Here is a 20,157-nt window from a genome sequence, read left to right on the forward strand (position 1 = left end):
ATATACTTTGAAAGTCTCAAGTACTCATGAAGTTAAGAAATAATATATTTTAATTTACATAAAATTAATTAAATCTTTATTATTGCCAGTTTTAATATATTGTTATATCGTACAAATTTGACTTAAAATGTCTGTATGTCTGTATTTATTTTTATATTTTTTAATTACAGTATTATTGAGAGCTATTGACGAGAACCTTTGTTTTTCATTTTCAATTTTAGCTATAAAATTAAAAATCTTATAATATTATTACACTACAAAATAATTTGATAATTTTCAAGATTTTTGTAAATTTTGACAACATTTGGAATTTAAATACTTCTAAAGAAATAATCATGCCCATATGGATATTTAATATTTCTCAATCGCTGTTGGAATAATATATCAGATACTTAATTCATAATTGTACTAAATTTTCAAGCTTTTTGATCCAAAGAATAAAATTTTATCAAAATTTATAAAAGAAACTAAAACATTTAAAACTGAAGATATCAGTAAACACCTCAAAACTTATAAGGAATTTTGTATTAATATGAATTTTTAAGCATTTCACCCCTGCAACGAAAAAAATTGTGATAACATTTTTCGTAGAAAAAAACTAAAAAAATTGAAAATATTAATCAATAACTTAAAACTAGTCGATTTTTTTTTTAAATGTTAATATATATTAGTATATAGAAAAAACATTTAATAACAAATTCAAGTACCTACCAATAGGTTTATAAGTTTATGGATAAAAAATAAAAAAATAAAAAATCGTTATATGATAATTTGTTGATTTACGGAAGAATATCCAAAGTCTATAATATACAGGGTGTCCCAAAGAGATCTGACATTCTGACAAATGAAATAACTTTTGTTCTAATCGATATTTTTTTTAAATTTCTTTTAAATATAATCCATAGACACTTGCGCTACATTTTTTATTTTTTAAATTGTTAATTTTTTTTTTCAAAATGTTCAATATAGCTAATTTGTAAATTTTATTTTCAGAAAAATGTATATGGTAAAAACACTTATTTAAGTCAAAAGACTGATTTTTTAAAATTTTTTTAAATATCAATATTTTCGTTAGGTAAATTATAGTAATTTATAGTTTATACATCACATATTATTAAAATAAATGCAATAAAAAAATAATTAGATTTTAACATGCACTTATTTAAAAATGTTCTTATAAAATATTTTAAAAAACTTTATTATTATTTGAAATTACAAGGTTTCTAACATAAATTAGATCGTAATTTACTTAACGAAAATATTGATATTTAAAAAATATTTTTTATCAATTTTTAAGTTTTTTATTTTCAGTATTAAAAAATAAAAATAAAAAATGTATTCTAAAAATGTAGCGCAAGTGTCTATGAAATATATTTAAAAGAAATTTTTTTAAAATATTGATTAGAACAAAAGTTATTTCATTTGTCAGAATGTCAGATCTCTGTGGGACACCCTGTATGTTAACTTTAAACACTCATAAAAATGAATTTGACATTCCAGAAAACTTTTTTTAATAATTACAAAAGCTTAAAGGGAAATTTGTATTAAATTTTCAAATTTTAGATATCAGAAAAAAACTAACTTAAAATAATTTTTATAATTTTGATCAAAATTCGAAATTCAGACACTTATAAAAAAATATTGTGAACTATTTATTTACGCTAAACTTTTTTAATCTTCACAAACAACAATTTACGAGAAACTTTGTGTAAATTTTCAAGTTTTTGATGATGTGAAAATGTTTTTATCGACATTAATTAAAAAAAAAAAAAATATTATAATCAAAAATTTCATTTTCCTTATCTCTAAATAGTTCAAAATTAATAAAACATCTTTTAAAAATGTTATGGTCATGGCGGTGTACAGATAATTCCGATTTGAATTTTCAGTGAACATTTTATGTATCTATGATATTTTTAATAGAGTTACACCAAAAGACAAAAACCAATTCGATGATTTTATCAAAAACCAAATTTGAGTAAAATTCCAGATTTTCACGTCGAATTTGAAAACTATGGTGGCTTTTGAACTTTGACTACTGGAAATGATACTGAAGTTGAAAACTGAAGCATTATTTAGATGATTTATCGTATAGGTACCTACACACACAAAAATTAAATTAAAACACACATCATTGCAGTAAAATTAACACGTCATTCATGTCTTTACTCAGAATCTAAAAATGTGAACAAGTAGGTTCCGCCGATGCGGTAAATCACGTTGTACACAAAAAAACCATTATGAGCCAAGATTTCCTTGTCAGCCTATCATATGGTAAGTAATTTAATTTAGTGTCAGACAGTAGTAGATATAATACACTATTATACAGTACAAAATTTTAGCAGGGCCGGATAGGCCAGTCAATCATTCGAGAAAACCTCGAAGGGTCGCTAAAATTTTGGACTGCATGGAATGAGAAATTTGCTGCAATGCCCACGTTACGATTTTAATGACAGCTATATAACAGCATACAGCCAACAGACCTGATAAGCAGGGCCTGATTTACCAATTCGTGGGCCCAGTACATTTTACAGTTTTGGGCCCCAAATTTTCCATCTCTATTTTCTTCAATGCTAAAATAAAAATGTACGCATAATATATTTTTAAATTAATGCTGTATATAATTAGTATATGAGTAGTTGGATCATAGAATAAATATGTATTGTTAAAAATATGATTATTATGTTTAATATTTATTCGAGTAAAATAATTAACATACACAAAAACAAACTTTTTTTTAAATTAGCATTTTTTATTATTTATTTTCGTTGGTATACTTTTCAGTAACGTCTGTTTCTAAAAATAATAATTTGTGATAATTTATGAAAATAATAGTTAAAAAATAATAATATAAGAGTATGACTTCATATTTTTATTAAAAATGTATTACCTGGAGATTGTGCGCTAGTAGATAAATTAGTACTAAATGTAAATTTATCTAAACTACCGTGTAATTTTTTTGTTTCTTGATCTCTTTTATCATTCAATTTTCTTTTCATTGAACCACTTAAATATTTTTTTGACATTTTAAATTATAAATATACAATAAAAACGATTGACGTAAAACGCGGGACTGAATGCACCACACAACTACGCAAGACAACGTCAATAGAATTATATTACGGTTATTATTAATATATTATTACAATATGATATTACGACGATAATAACGGCAATTAGATTTTGTTATCGTCAATGTTGATTAAAGCAGTAGTTATCGCGAAATCCTTATTATACTTTATACCCACAAAAATATCCAAGTAAAATTCCCAGAATATGATAAAAATGGTAAATAATTAATTTTATAAGGCTGAAGTCGGTGGGCCCATTGCAAATGTCCCATTTGTCCTTGCATAAATATGGCCCTGCTGATAAGGTAATTATTATTTATTAATATTAAAATTCTTCCAATATAGGTATGTGCTACTATAATAGCAAATTACGGGCCGATTGAAAAATATTTCTCGAAGGGCCGTGACTACCCGATCCGGCCCTGAACTTTAGGGTTATTTATTGAACAAATCTAATAAATTGAAATCGATAATATAGATTATATTATATACTATTATACATCACTACTAGCTGAGATGTATATATAATTTCAATCAATTTTAGATAATATACTAATCGATTAATAAAATTGGAAATAGCTATTGGTGATTTTTCAACGATTGTTTAACATTTGAACCATGTTGAACTTTTTCACATATAGGTAATACGATGATATTTTTAGAAATGTATTGTAGTTATATTATTTACCTAGGTAGGTTATAGATGGATATCTATAAATATCTACAAATATCTACAAGTATTAAGACTTAAAACTGTAAATATACTCGCATAAAGTAGATAGTATAAGTATTTAAATACATAACGCATACATTGAACACGAAAGACAACAATAATGATAACATTTTTAGAACAACAATCTAATAAAACAGGTAACCTGGCCTCTATACAATACTTATATAGTTGTCGAGTGTATACCTCTTCAGGTTACCGGAACTACCTATACATGTACCTATTATCAGGTGAAGACTTACTGGTATTCTGGGATGATACAACATCCCTTGCCCTATTTATATTTGATCTAAAATTTGATATTATTTGTTTTTAATCAAATACTGTGCAATTTTGTTTGAATGTATATTGTAACTTAGTATAGTATACCTATATTAATGTTTTTTTACGTTTTGTTTTTACGTATTTTCAATATTCTATTAAAACAAAATAAAATGTTTTAATATTTTATAAATAATCTATACATATTTTAAATTTTGCCCTAATATTTTTTTGTTATTTGTCCTTTAAATTACGTAGCATCCCGTGCCCTAATTTTTTACCAGTCAGCGTCTTCCTATTATGATAAAATAATATTTACCTACTAGCTGTGGTATATTTTCAGTTTCGACCGTTTCGTTTGGCTCGTCCGGATTCTTATATCAATAATATTGTATTTCAAATGTAGTCTTAATAATTTGTGATAACGTATTGTATAAGGTGACTGGTGAGATAATAATAAAATATTGTTATATCGATTTATATTATTAAATCACAAGCATCGGCATTTAATACCTATTGTTTCGACAATCGATTATTTTTATTCATCTGTCAACATATTATCATCGTAATTTTCAATATTTTAACTGTCTGCATTCTAATCTGTCGATATGTCGTACTTCTCGATATTTCGATTGTCGACGTTTCATATCACACCCCAATAAATATATAAGCCACGAGCCACAAATTTGTCAATGACAATGAACGTATCAATTTTGATTAGAATTTAGAACAAAAGTTATTTCATTTGTCAGAAAATCCGGAATAATACGCACAACGGAATAAATGATAATATACTAATATGTATAAAAGCAATAAATTGTCAGACATAGAGTCAAATTTCACAACTGAAAATCTTGCCAAATACATGGTAGTGAATTATTTATTTAATTTCAATTAATTTTTCAATTTTTATTATTCAGTTTTACAACTAATTCGTGTTAATTTTTAGTCATGCTTTATTTTTAAAAACAATTTTGTGCTTTTTTGTTATTTGTTATGCTTTAAAATCCGAGCCCTACTGATGACTGATGAAAAAATTGGACATCGATCCTTCAGTATTTATTTACTGATAATGATGTTGACCGTGTGTGGTAAATAATGACAGTTCATCAGTATGTTTTTAGCAGTCACGGGTGACGAAAGTCAAAATACGTGTACTAATGAATCCCGGATACACCAATCCTGCGCGGTATTTATCAAACGGATACCAACGCAATCAAACACAAATAAATAATGTGTACTGACGCTAATATTAATATTGACTGTCTGAGGACTATATTAATTTATACAATATACTATAAAATATATGCTCAAATACTGTCAGTATCATCTATACTGTTAATAATATTGACCGTGTGAGGGCTGCTATATTCCATTAAATTTGATTGCTTCAATTCGCAGTATACTGCATTGTCGTACGGGTAATATGCCCACTCTATGAAATATATTATGTTCTATAAAGACTAAACTTTATTCTATGTGTGAGATGGATAGTGCCATCAACTGTTTTTATAAATAAACGTACCTATATTGTTATGTAATTGTCTTATTTATAAAACGATATTAATTAAATTATGACTATTATCCATTTAGATATTTAATAACTAGTGTGGAACAGTGAGACGAATTGTCGTTTTAATATGACGTAATACTTACTGTTAATTAAATTAAGTCAATTAAATTTATAAACATAAAATATGCATTAGGTAGTAGGTACCTAATATAACATATTATATACTAATAATATACATATATATATATATACACGTTTATTATTACTATTATTATTTGTATCATGTATATAGTAATATTGTAATTATAATTATAAAAATGCTGAAACCATTCCAGGTTGTACTAATGTATACTTGCATCAGTTATTTTACTATTTCAGTGACCATAAACCGATAATATTACTGTCGTGCATTTAGAATTAGAAAATCAAACAGAATGAATAAAATAAGCAAAATAAATGAAAAGAATCAAACAAGTAAATTAATTTTCTTACCATGAACTTGAACCTAAAATTTTAAGTGTTAAAAATAAACAAAAAATAAATATGTTGTACTTTTATGATTGGCTTCTATAAATTATAGGTAGCTATACATAATAATTTTTAAAAAAATGTAAATACTAATTAGACCAAAAATTATCTTATTTGTCAGATCGATCTGTCACATTTTTTAATTTTATATTTTAGTATTATGGCGTACCTGCTGTGATGTAAATACATAATGTTTTCAAATTTTAATTAAAATTTTCTGTTAATATACGTCATATTTTTGTGATGAGGGATTAAATTTGAAAATCGGTGTCTCTTGCATTATTATAATATACTCACATTTTATATCGCTCTCGTCGAAGTTCTAGACATTAAATCAGAGACGTATCTAGTGGGGATGGGGTGGATCGCCGTGGGTGATATTTTTATAGTGGTGACATCAGATTTTTACATAATCTATCTTTTGTTAATGAAAATGTTAAATAATATAAATTGGTAAATATGATATAATTAATGAGTTTATTCCTTTAAAGTTCGTAAAAAAAATGTAAATTTTAAATATTTACTGTCTTGTAATTAAAGTGGATAATAACTAAACCTATTTTATATTAATTGTGATTAATTTATAAAGACAACATAATGTTTTAAGCTTGAAATTGTTTTCTTTTTGTAGGTACTAAATTTTGTTCTAAATTAGATAACAATGGTCACCGGAAAGTAAGCTCCGACGCGCCCGGTAGGTATATGGAAAAGTCAAATAATTTTTTTTTTACTTGAATTGGGGGGGGGGAGGGGATGGAAAAATATTACCAGCCAGGTTCCAAAGTTCTAAATACGTCTCTGCGTTAAATAAATAATAATGGTTAAATTATGTTGTTGCAGTTCAAGTGTTTATAGCATTTATGTAATAATATTATAAATTATAAATTATTATTATAATATTTGTATAATGTGGAGTGTCATTATAATATGTTCATTTCTACATGACCATATACTGCTTGCTGTGTCTTATATATAATTATATTGACTCTTAGCCTTTGCATATACATATAACATGACAACATACTATAATGTCTCCGGGTGACATGACAAATTGATTAGTTTAATGCGGTTTACTAATATAGATTTGCAGCTGATATCATATTAGGTACTAATATTATTCTAATTGTTATCTATTGTCCAAATGTAAAAAAAAATTAATTTAATCAACAATAAGCTAAGATGACTTATGTTAATAAAACTTTAATTAATAATAATAAAAAAATTTTGAAAAAAACTAATAGATTTATTGCACCAATCGAAGGCCGCAAAATCATATTTAAGGGACAACTAGCTCTGCACAATACTGATTGATAGAATAATGTTTAGGCATTGAAGATTTGTAAATCTAATCCTTAGAACAAAAATGATTATTTTTTATAATTTTTTTCCTGAGTAAACTAATTAGAGATGTAATAATTGTTTAAAATTTATTTTTTGTGTGAGTATTTTTAGACACAAGTAAATCTTAGATTACCTATTTACTATCAAATCAATTAATTCAATGCGGTTTACTAATAGATTTAATTCATCAATCGTTCAACCGAATTGTTGATTTGTTGAATGTTATGTATGATTGAAGTACGTGATGCAACCACCGGCAATTACTAATGCGTAATAATAGTAATCAATAATTCTACTTTTAAAAACATACCACTTACTGCAGCGTCAGTTATATTGTTTTAAATTAATGCTGATAGAAAAATGTTCGTTCTAACAAAAGACATGAAACATGAAAATATAATGTACTAAGGTTCCTCTGAGTCGTAAATGGAAATTAAAAAAAGCGGGTAAGTTGATGTCGCTCTGCTGTACAGTAGTTTATAAGTGAGTTACTGTGATTGGTGTTATTAAATTTGAATTCAATGATATGATATCTTTGGATACGAAAAACAATTCTGAGCGGAGACGGTTAGTCAGTCTAGGATATTTTATTCTATATTAATTATATTGTTATTTTTTCAATGAAAAAAAAAATGTAAGTACTTATATAATAAATTACAAATCAACCAAACCAGATTCATTATGTACCCGACTTACTCAGTCCTTCATAGCATTGTCATATACAAGTCATTAACGACATAAGCTATTTTAAATGGAATATAAAGTATTTTATAGAATTATTTTATACCAAAGAATAATATTTTTATATTACTACAATCTAAGTATAACTAAAATTGTTATTCTTAGTTATTTAACATGTAATTTCATCAAAATTTAAACTTAAAATAACTATTAAAAAGAAACTGTGTTTGTTTAGTTTTTAGATTTTTTTTTTGACGTAGTAGGTATTATCTATTTACGACTTACGTAAACCCTTGTTTTAAAATTTCAATCCTTATATAGCTATAAAAGTTAAACGTTTTATAAATATTTTAACAACTAAAGAATTTTCAATTTTCAATTAAATAAGTTTTGTCAAAATTTGATATTTTAGTGGTTATAAAAAAAACGAGCCTATATATTTTTTAAATACTATTAACTTATGATGGATGTTGTATTAAATTCTTAACTATTTTGACTCAATGAATAAAATTTTATTGACAATTATTGAATAAATAACTAAAAAAACTGAAAAATTCAAATTTTTATATAAATGATTTGAAAATGTTTGAAATATTTTGAAAATGTTTTCAAATATATAGGAATTGATAAAATAAAATTTGGTGTAAATTTAAAATTTCTAAAATTTTTTGTTTTCAAAATAAGTATTTCGGTACAAGAGAAATCGAGTGAATATCCAATGTTATTGTAATAATTCAAATGCTCATGAAATGTAATTTGACATTCTGGTAGAAATTTTTATTTGATAAAAGTATACAAACTCATGAAGAATCATGAATTTTCAAACTTTAGATTTAAAAATGTATGAACTCTAATAGTAATATAACTCAAAATAAATTTCGAATTTTCGTCACGATATATTAAGAGCCTTACCGTCATTTATAAAAAAAAAAACCTAAAAAGATTAAAATTTTCAAATGTCTTTAAATAACTTTAAAATATTTGAAATAATTTGAAAATTGTATCACCGTATAGGAAATGCCAGTATAAACATTCGGTGAAAATTTCATGTGTCTAGGGTGATTTGTTTTAGAGTTACGTAAATATCTATAAAATAGATTTTCTCAAAAATTGTAACAACAATTTTAAAAAAGCGGGTAAGTGGATAACGCGCTGCTGTATTACATTAGGTGTTGGGGTGGACTAGAATAACTTATGAGGAACTTTGTATTCAATTTTTAAGTATTTTGATAGGGCCGAAAAAAATTTATCAACCCTTCAAAAAAATTTTTCAGAAAAATTGAAAATTTCAGTTGTCTATAAATACCTCAAAAAAAGTCAAAATATTTTGAAAATTAAATCATGTAAAGAAAATGCCAATCTAAATAACTGATAAAATTTTCACGTATCTACGACTTATACTTTTTGAATAATAACAAATGTTTAAAATCGTTTGAGGATATATCGTTATCGTTACGCTATTTCGTAAAAATTTAAAATTCAAATGCACCTCAAATTTTTTCTATAACGACGCTTCGAGTTTTCTCTAAAGCTATTTGAAGAAAAACTTATGGGAAACTTAGTGTTATATTTTTAATCCTTAGTTATAAGTAGAAAAAAATTTATGATTTTTAAACTTCAAAATTACTTGCAAATTTTCGCGTTTTCGACATATTTCGTAAAAAATTGAACTATAAACGCTTAAAAAAAAAAAATTGTGACTAACGATTTTTAATTTTTTTTAGCTACAATAAGAACAACTTATAAGGAATCTTGTATTAATTTTTCAAGTTTTTTTTGTCGTCCAACATTTTTTTTACCGACACTTCAAAAAAAAATCGAAAATTTCAGTGGTCTATAAAGAACTCAAAAAAAGTCAAAACTTTTTGAAAATTAAACTATATATATAACACTAACATAAACATTTGGTAAAAATATCAAGTATTTACAATGATTAGTTTTTGAATTACAGCCATATAAAAAAATCAATTTGGTCGAAAACTGGTTTTGCGTAAAAATTCCAGTTTTTCTGTCATTTTTTTTTGTTTTTCTCGATTTTTTTTGAAATTTGTTGGAAAATATTTACTTTTGACCTCTATAATGCACCAAGGATCTTCAATTTTACATCGCAAACCACCCCCAAAGTTTGAAATCGAAGCATTATTTCGACTAGTTATGCTGTACACAGACAAAAAAAAAAAAAACACACATCATTGTAAAATCAATACATTCATCACTTCGTTCAGAATCTAAAAATATATATATCAATATTGTTGTTTAGTATATTTATTTTAAGTTAAAATTGAACAAAGTTATATATTATTATATAACCAAGTATAACGGTTTTAAATAAATTGTTATAATTTAAAAATATTATTCGTAAGTATTTGAAACTTTTAAAGGATATTGTGATATACAAAACAATTTAGTAATTCGCTAATAATATTTATTTAACCTACCGGACACAGAAATAATAATAACAATATAAATATTATTATAATATAAAATATCCTAAGCTGATTAACTGTCTCCACAGTAAACATCGTTTTTTGTATACAATGATATTATTATATCATATTGAATTCAAATTTTACACCATCCATATTACAGTGACCCACTTGTAACCTACTGTACAGCAAAACGTCACCCACTTAGATACCAGCTAATAGAAATATTATAATCTGTACCATAGAGCGGCATCCTACATTAAAAAAAAAACCAAAAAATCGTTCGATCTTCTTAAACTACCTAAATGCATGTGTGTGTCACTCTCTAGCAGCTGCGACCTTCATCGGAGTCAAAAAATAAGCTTTAAACAACCCCCCCCCCCCCATTGTCTCAACACAGGCCATAGAGTCTATTGATATAAGTACCTATATAAATGCTCTTATCGAAAACGGTCTAGCAATTTTTCAGTCTATATTATACAGACGACAAAAACAACTTAATCTACAGATATAGTTTGTGGTGCGCTCTATATAACGTACAAACTAACTTTTCATTTAGGTATTTATTATATTATTTATTATTTATGTTTTTTTCTCTCGTGACATTTTTTCCGAAACGAGTGCCAACAGAGAAATAGGCTATATTTGCGCGTTGAAGCTTGTAAATAACATAATATAATAATAATATAATATAATATCGTTTTGAATGCTCACATTTACGGTATAATATTTTCAGTATTATTTTCAGTTTTTTTTTTCTATTAATGTCAAAAAAATGTTAGTGGTTAGGTTAAAAAGCTTCAAAATTTAATACAAGACTTCCAACATATTGTTACAATAGCAGTTGAAAAATATTAAAAATTCATAGGCACGGTTTTTTTTTTATAAGCATTTAAAGTTCAAATGTTGACTAAATACGTGAAAATTACGGCAATGTTCAAATTATCTTAGATAGAAATTCATAAAAATATTATTATTTAATCTAAGATTTGAAAATTTAATTCAAGATTCTTTAAAAGTTTGTCTACCTTTATCGAAAAAATGTCCACCGAAAAGTCAATGATTTTAATATGTAATAGTAATAATAAATAATAATAACCTATAATATATCCTAGACAGATAAATCGTAATTGTAACAACAATTTTAAAAAAGCGGGTAAGTGGATAACGCGCTGCTGTATTACATTAGGTGTTGGGGTGGACTAGAATAACTTATGAGGAACTTTGTATTCAATTTTTAAGTATTTTGATAGGGCCGAAAAAAATTTATCAACCCTTCAAAAAAATTTTTCAGAAAAATTGAAAATTTCAGTTGTCTATAAATACCTCAAAAAAAGTCAAAATATTTTGAAAATTAAATCATGTAAAGAAAATGCCAATCTAAATAACTGATAAAATTTTCACGTATCTACGACTTATACTTTTTGAATAATAACAAATGTTTAAAATCGTTTGAGGATATATCGTTATCGTTACGCTATTTCGTAAAAATTTAAAATTCAAATGCACCTCAAATTTTTTCTATAACGACGCTTCGAGTTTTCTCTAAAGCTATTTGAAGAAAAACTTATGGGAAACTTAGTGTTATATTTTTAATCCTTAGTTATAAGTAGAAAAAAATTTATGATTTTTAAACTTCAAAATTACTTGCAAATTTTCGCGTTTTCGACATATTTCGTAAAAAATTGAACTATAAACGCTTAAAAAAAAAAAAATTGTGACTAACGATTTTTAATTTTTTTTAGCTACAATAAGAACAACTTATAAGGAATCTTGTATTAATTTTTCAAGTTTTTTTTGTCGTCCAACATTTTTTTTACCGACACTTCAAAAAAAAATCGAAAATTTCAGTGGTCTATAAAGAACTCAAAAAAAGTCAAAACTTTTTGAAAATTAAACTATATATATAACACTAACATAAACATTTGGTAAAAATATCAAGTATTTACAATGATTAGTTTTTGAATTACAGCCATATAAAAAAATCAATTTGGTCGAAAACTGGTTTTGCGTAAAAATTCCAGTTTTTCTGTCATTTTTTTTTGTTTTTCTCGATTTTTTTTGAAATTTGTTGGAAAATATTTACTTTTGACCTCTATAATGCACCAAGGATCTTCAATTTTACATCGCAAACCACCCCCAAAGTTTGAAATCGAAGCATTATTTCGACTAGTTATGCTGTACACAGACAAAAAAAAAAAAAACACACATCATTGTAAAATCAATACATTCATCACTTCGTTCAGAATCTAAAAATATATATATCAATATTGTTGTTTAGTATATTTATTTTAAGTTAAAATTGAACAAAGTTATATATTATTATATAACCAAGTATAACGGTTTTAAATAAATTGTTATAATTTAAAAATATTATTCGTAAGTATTTGAAACTTTTAAAGGATATTGTGATATACAAAACAATTTAGTAATTCGCTAATAATATTTATTTAACCTACCGGACACAGAAATAATAATAACAATATAAATATTATTATAATATAAAATATCCTAAGCTGATTAACTGTCTCCACAGTAAACATCGTTTTTTGTATACAATGATATTATTATATCATATTGAATTCAAATTTTACACCATCCATATTACAGTGACCCACTTGTAACCTACTGTACAGCAAAACGTCACCCACTTAGATACCAGCTAATAGAAATATTATAATCTGTACCATAGAGCGGCATCCTACATTAAAAAAAAAACCAAAAAATCGTTCGATCTTCTTAAACTACCTAAATGCATGTGTGTGTCACTCTCTAGCAGCTGCGACCTTCATCGGAGTCAAAAAATAAGCTTTAAACAACCCCCCCCCCCCCCCCATTGTCTCAACACAGGCCATAGAGTCTATTGATATAAGTACCTATATAAATGCTCTTATCGAAAACGGTCTAGCAATTTTTCAGTCTATATTATACAGACGACAAAAACAACTTAATCTACAGATATAGTTTGTGGTGCGCTCTATATAACGTACAAACTAACTTTTCATTTAGGTATTTATTATATTATTTATTATTTATGTTTTTTTCTCTCGTGACATTTTTTCCGAAACGAGTGCCAACAGAGAAATAGGCTATATTTGCGCGTTGAAGCTTGTAAATAACATAATATAATAATAATATAATATAATATCGTTTTGAATGCTCACATTTACGGTATAATATTTTCAGTATTATTTTCAGTTTTTTTTTTCTATTAATGTCAAAAAAATGTTAGTGGTTAGGTTAAAAAGCTTCAAAATTTAATACAAGACTTCCAACATATTGTTACAATAGCAGTTGAAAAATATTAAAAATTCATAGGCACGGTTTTTTTTTTATAAGCATTTAAAGTTCAAATGTTGACTAAATACGTGAAAATTACGGCAATGTTCAAATTATCTTAGATAGAAATTCATAAAAATATTATTATTTAATCTAAGATTTGAAAATTTAATTCAAGATTCTTTAAAAGTTTGTCTACCTTTATCGAAAAAATGTCCACCGAAAAGTCAATGATTTTAATATGTAATAGTAATAATAAATAATAATAACCTATAATATATCCTAGACAGATAAATCGTCTCCGCTCAGAATTGTTTTTCGTATACAATGATATAATATCATTGCAGGATTCAAATTTAATTCCATCCATTACAGTAACCCACTTGTAACTTAATGTACAGTAGTAGAGCGATATCTACTTTCCCACTTTTTCTTAATTGTCTAGCCAAGTCACGAATCACGACGCCAGCGCCGATTGAGCCTTCTCAGAGGGTTTCCTGGGACGTGAGCTAAGTTAGTGCTGAAATTAACCTAAATAGTGATTTAGTAATTTTAGGAATATACAGGGTGTCCCGTGAGGATTTACCCATTGCGATATCTCCCGAAATAATGGTGATATCGAAATTCTGGTTTTGTAGTAAAACTCATAGAGTTAAGAACTTCAATTGTTCCATATTTTAATTTATTTTAATGTTTTGGTAAAAAAAGTTAAAAAATATATTTTTATATTTAACTATTTCCAAAAAAAATAAAGATAGCCATTTTGTAAAGCTTATTTTTCTGCAAATATTGACGTTTCAAAATTTTATTTTAATTAATTTGCTGATTTTTAGTATTTTTTTTAGTTTCGAGAAAAATTGCAAATTATTTAACACCATAATGTTATCAAACATGTGACCCGTTGCGCCGCGCTCGTTCCCATACGGGTGAATACTTTCCGTGTTCGTAATAGTAATACATTTATAATCATATTTTATTTCTTCAAAACTAGAAAAAGTATCAAAAAATCAGAAAATTAATGGAAATAAAATGTTGAAACGTAAATATTTTCAGAAAAATAAACTCTACAAAATGGCTATCTTTAATTTTTTTGGAAATAATTAAATAAAAAATTATATTTTTTAAATTTTTTACAAAAACATTAAAATAAATTTAAAAATGAAATAATTGTAGTTCTTAACCCTGTGAATCTTATTATATAACCAGAATTTTGATATCTCCATTATTTCGTGAGACATCGCAATGGGTAAATCCTCGCGGGACACTCTGTATATATATAATTAATTCTGATATTTTTTTTTATTCATTTCGAGTGTTGAACTTTCTCGCGTACCCGGCGTTTCGCACAATCGCTGTGAATTGTGAAAATCCACACGCATGAATAAGTATTTCTCTATTTGACGATGTGATATCGCACGTACACTCAACATAAATATACATATGTATATTGTATGCATAATGTACATATTATTGTATACATAAAATGTATGTATTCTATTATACAGGGTGTAACTGCAGAAATACCGGACAAACGAAAAGTAAAAAAATTGACACTAGTGTCAAATGCGAAAAAATATGAAAATTGTAAATAGGTAATAAATGATATGAGATAATTTAGGTATATACTGATGATTGAAAATTTTCAAAAATAATATTTAAAAAAAACTTATTAAATTTCGATACATATAATGTCTGAAAAAATTGACATTGTAAAAAATAATAACGTTTTCATCGCCGATATTTCTCTAAAAGTTAGAATTTTAAGTAGGTTGTTCTGAAATTTTTCAAACAAAAAATTAATTATAAATTGATATTTTAACATTGCAACGAAAAAATTGTATTCTCGTTTCCTGGTGGGCAATTTGTAGCGCAAGCGTCTATAAATTATTAATAAAGAAAAAAAGTGTTCAAATATGACTATGAAAACTTATCTATTGCATTTATCAGCACGTTATGTTACACCTTGTATAAATATACATTATTATACTCTTCGTCGCCATCTCCATCTTCTAGCCGGTAGGCTTTTCGACGTCACGCTAAATAATTATTTTCACAATACCATATTTACGATAATAATACCATAATATTATGTTATTAAAAATGATTGATTAGCTACAAGCATTATAATATTAATGTGATGTTTTGTGCGAATAGGTTTCTAAACACGGCGATGTCCCCGGAACAATCGATCGAACGGTACGGGACGTCAAATCAACGGGGAGACCCGCCGGAATAACCGATGGCACGCGTCGATCATTATTCGCTATGTTTTGTTGTCTTCTGCAGCCGGCTGCCATTGTCTAGGCCGTGTGAAAACGCACGCGGATGTGCAGTTCCGCTGCACAAGTTCGTCTATAGCGCCGTCGATACTTAAAACAGTCGCTTGGCTGACGTCTGACAGTAGTTATTCGACGGATTTCGCGCAAAAAACCCGCGGACTCGAGCAGTATACCTAGGTATAACATCGGTATCCTATCCTTGCGTATCGCGCTCGTCCCATATGCCGCATGGCCAGCACAACTACCTACAACAATAAATCATTATCGTAACAACTGCTGCGGCTGTAGCATAGAAATATTAATCGTTGTTATTATTGTTGTTGTTGTTGTTATTATTTTTAAATCGTTACAAACACGCTCGTTCGAGTTCTCCGTCCCGCAAGGCCTTTCGTAGCGGAACAATAATTCGATTATAACGTCATAATAATCATAATAATAGTATACGGTTGAGATGGGCGACAAGTATTACGTCTGCTGGTTCGTCTGGACTATGATGGTATTTGCCATCCCGCCGAACGCTTTCGTTCATTCCGGTAAGTCATATTATTTATGTGATAATAATATATCGTAATATTTATGTAAGCATAATAGGGCTGTGAATTTGCAGAAGAAATATGTATTGTTTTTAGCTTACTGTAAAACATGGCTCCCTTAACGCACACCAACTTTGAATTTGATCACTGTAAAACACTATATAAACGAATGAGCTTAATTTTGAAACTTTTAGTTATTTGGTATTTGTTGGCCTTTTTTTTATTTTTTTTTAATACTTTTTTTTTCAACTTTTTTAATGATCTATATTGGTTAAAAGTTTTTACACATTTTATGAATCATTTTTTCATTTTCGTCATGAATATAATAAATATGTTTAATATTTTACACGATCTGTACACAAGTAGCATGCCGTAGTTAATTAATATGGCATATTTAATTTAATTTATAGTTATATAATTTTTTTAAGTTAAAATACTTGATTTACATAGTATGTATAATACATTACAGCAGCGGTTCTCAAACTGCGGTGCGCCACTAGTGGTACGCGAAAGACTCCGCGGTGGTACGCGGAAGGCCGCGTGGTGATAGGATGGAAAATTAAAAACAAATATTAGACTCTTAGCGTAGCGATGATTATACAATGTCGTGTGTTTTTTTAAATATTCAGATAATAAAGGTTAGATTTCACGGAAAATACGTCAATAAATAAGATATAGTATAGGTATAATCGTTGATATTGTCGATATTTTTAATCATCAGTGATACGCGAAAAAAAACAAGTTTGAGAACCACTGCACTACAGTATTACAATATTGACTGTAATTTTATATAGTTGTGACTTCTGCAACTGACAAATTATAATATGGGATTTTAGGTGACCAATTACTGTTTTACCATTATTATTGTAATCGCGCTATGATATAATTGTTGTATGTTGGAAATATATATTATTTTCATTAAAAAGTTCAAAACTTTTCACGCTTGAGAGATTTTTATATTTTTTAAATCATGAATCTCACGCGTATATGTATAACATTAGACAATAGGTATGCAGAGCATTTTATACTGAATTTTTCGATATTTTAAAAGCATATTATTATATTTTAAAGTTTTTTTTTAATACATTCAATTCACAGGCTTAAATGCAACTAAAACTGCATGTATAGACTCGTGCTACTTTGGCATTATCATATAATATCATATAGATTTAAGTAGGTATCTACAGGCTAAAGTTGTGTTTTTAAAGTATAATATATATATATAAGGGGGCACAATTTATGACTTATTATACCTACCCATTTACCAATTGATTAGTTACCATATATAATATATACCCTGTAGAAATAGTAATATAAATACCTACTCGCGTATATGCTCTTATACCTTAACATTTCTAATAATCAAGCGATCCGTATTAAAATATGGTTATCGCCTCATATAAGTGTAACGTATTGCTGCAGGTTATAATATTGATCGTGACTTTGATTATCGCAGTGTTTTTTGATTGATGTTCGTCTTGCCGTCTACGCACAGAGTAATATCTTAATAATTGCCAAGGTATAATTTTATAACATTCAAGTCTATAAAATGTTAAGTCGGTCTATATTGATGATGTGAAACGGTTTTTAATTGTTCAAGTACGTAAATACAAATGTAGAAAAATGGGTGGCAAAAAAATTTATTTCTGTAAAGTTTGTGAATTTGTTTATGTAGTCTGTAAGAGTTTTGCAAAATATTTGTTCACTTTTTGAAGGGTTAAATCTGATTGGTCACTGATAAATTGAGAATATTCAATGGATATTTTCATAATACCTTTAAAATCATAAATTAGCGTATATCTTATGGTTTTTTTTACGACAAAAACACCACTGAGTGCATCATCGCATTATCATATTATATACATACAATTATTATTATTATTATTATTAAACGTTGTAAACTTTGTGTTACATAGTTACATACACAACACAATCATTTGAATATTATAAATTATGTTTATGTACATAATAGAATAATACGTTCTTATATGTTATAATCAATAAAATATTATATTATAACATTGTATATCAATTAGCCAATTAGCGTATTCGTTTGTATATTGTAGATATAGGTTCGTTTTATTAGATGTTTCTAAGTGAGATTTCCATTCATGTTTCTTTCATCTTACTTTTTCATTATTATCTTTGATTATGTTCTTATTGTACTATAATTGTATATGGAATGTCATTATTTAAAAACATAAGATATATTTTTTATATATAAAAATAGGTTTGCCGGTGTTTAAAATCGTTCGTGTTGGATATAATTTTGGCGGTGGGAGGGGGGGGGAGACAACAATACAAATATATAATATAAATTGATTTTAAATTCAGTTATTTTAATCGATGGTAGTATCAATGTCATAATCTTGATGGGGGAGCCACTCTACCCCATGATCCGTCCCCTGATAAAGCAAAAACAGAAGTATAGAGATGATTCAATAAACAACTAGTCATAGTCGCCACTTATTGGACTATACAAATGTAAATAAAAACTACAGTACAATAATATTCGAGAGATAACTTAATTTTAAAACCTTTAAAACGTTTTTACTTCATGTGTTCGAAAACAATTGATCATGTAATATCATTTAATGTACTAATGCCGAATAATTTTTTTGATGGAAAAATTAAAATTTAGTTTGTTAAGACGCATTTCAAAAGTATGATGTAAAAATTATTACACTCAATAATTACACTCATTACATTAACAACAGAAATTTATGCGACTAGATGAATTTTAAAAGCGTTTTTAAATTTTAAATTATTTAAATCGTAAAATTGTCTTAACTATATTTATTCATAAAATTATAATGATAAACTATAGCCAGTAGTAGCATGAATAGCTATAATATTTTATGAAACGGTCGTCTCATGAAAAATTGGGGGTGACGGTTAGGTTAGTTTATAATTTATACTCACATATTCACATATGACCTACATTTAAAATGAGTGAAAAATAAAGTAAAAGTGTGAAAAATTGGTGGGTGAGTACTTATTTTATATTTAAGAGGACGCTACACCCACATACGTTGTCTCCGTCTTACAAGTGCGTAACATAGCAAATTTAATGCTCAGCAGATCACGTTTAGCTCCGTTAGTTTAAAATTTAGAGTAAATTGACCTCTTACAAAAATTAAAGGTAACATTATTATCGAGGGCATGTCGTAGGTTTTTTATTATATTTTAATTTTAAAGTGAGTTATGTGTATTTTAAGATATACAAACAATTTACAATTTTAAAATACACATTACTCACTTTAAAATTAAAATATAATAAAAAGGCCTACGTCATGCCCTTGATAATAATGTTACCTTTAATTTTTGTAAGAGGTCAATTTACTCTAAATTTTAAACTAACGGAACTAAACGTGATCTGCTGAGCATAAAATTTGCTATGTTACGCACTTGTAAGACGGAGACAACATATGCGGGTGTAGCGTCCTCTTAAGGTCGTTGCTTTATAAGAAAAAAAAGTTTACGCCGCCACTGACTACATTTGAATCAAGATAATT

General features: G+C 26.8%; 1 protein-coding gene across 1 annotated transcript in view; it reads left to right on the forward strand.

The window, feature by feature from the left end:
• Positions 1-16,552: 16,552 nt before the first annotated feature.
• Positions 16,553-20,157, forward strand: part of LOC107169551 (uncharacterized) — a 56,666-nt gene continuing 53,061 nt past the window's right edge. The window contains exon 1 of the mRNA XM_089220535.1: positions 16,553-16,642. Within this exon, the coding sequence (XP_089076661.1) occupies positions 16,561-16,642 (82 nt within the window). The 5' untranslated portion in view covers positions 16,553-16,560. The remainder of the gene's footprint in view (positions 16,643-20,157) is intronic.

This window comes from Diuraphis noxia, unplaced genomic scaffold (assembly GCF_037042655.1).
Source record: "Diuraphis noxia isolate RWA-SAM2 unplaced genomic scaffold, SU_Dnox_SAM2 contig0001, whole genome shotgun sequence".
Lineage (NCBI taxonomy): Eukaryota > Metazoa > Arthropoda > Insecta > Hemiptera > Aphididae > Diuraphis > Diuraphis noxia.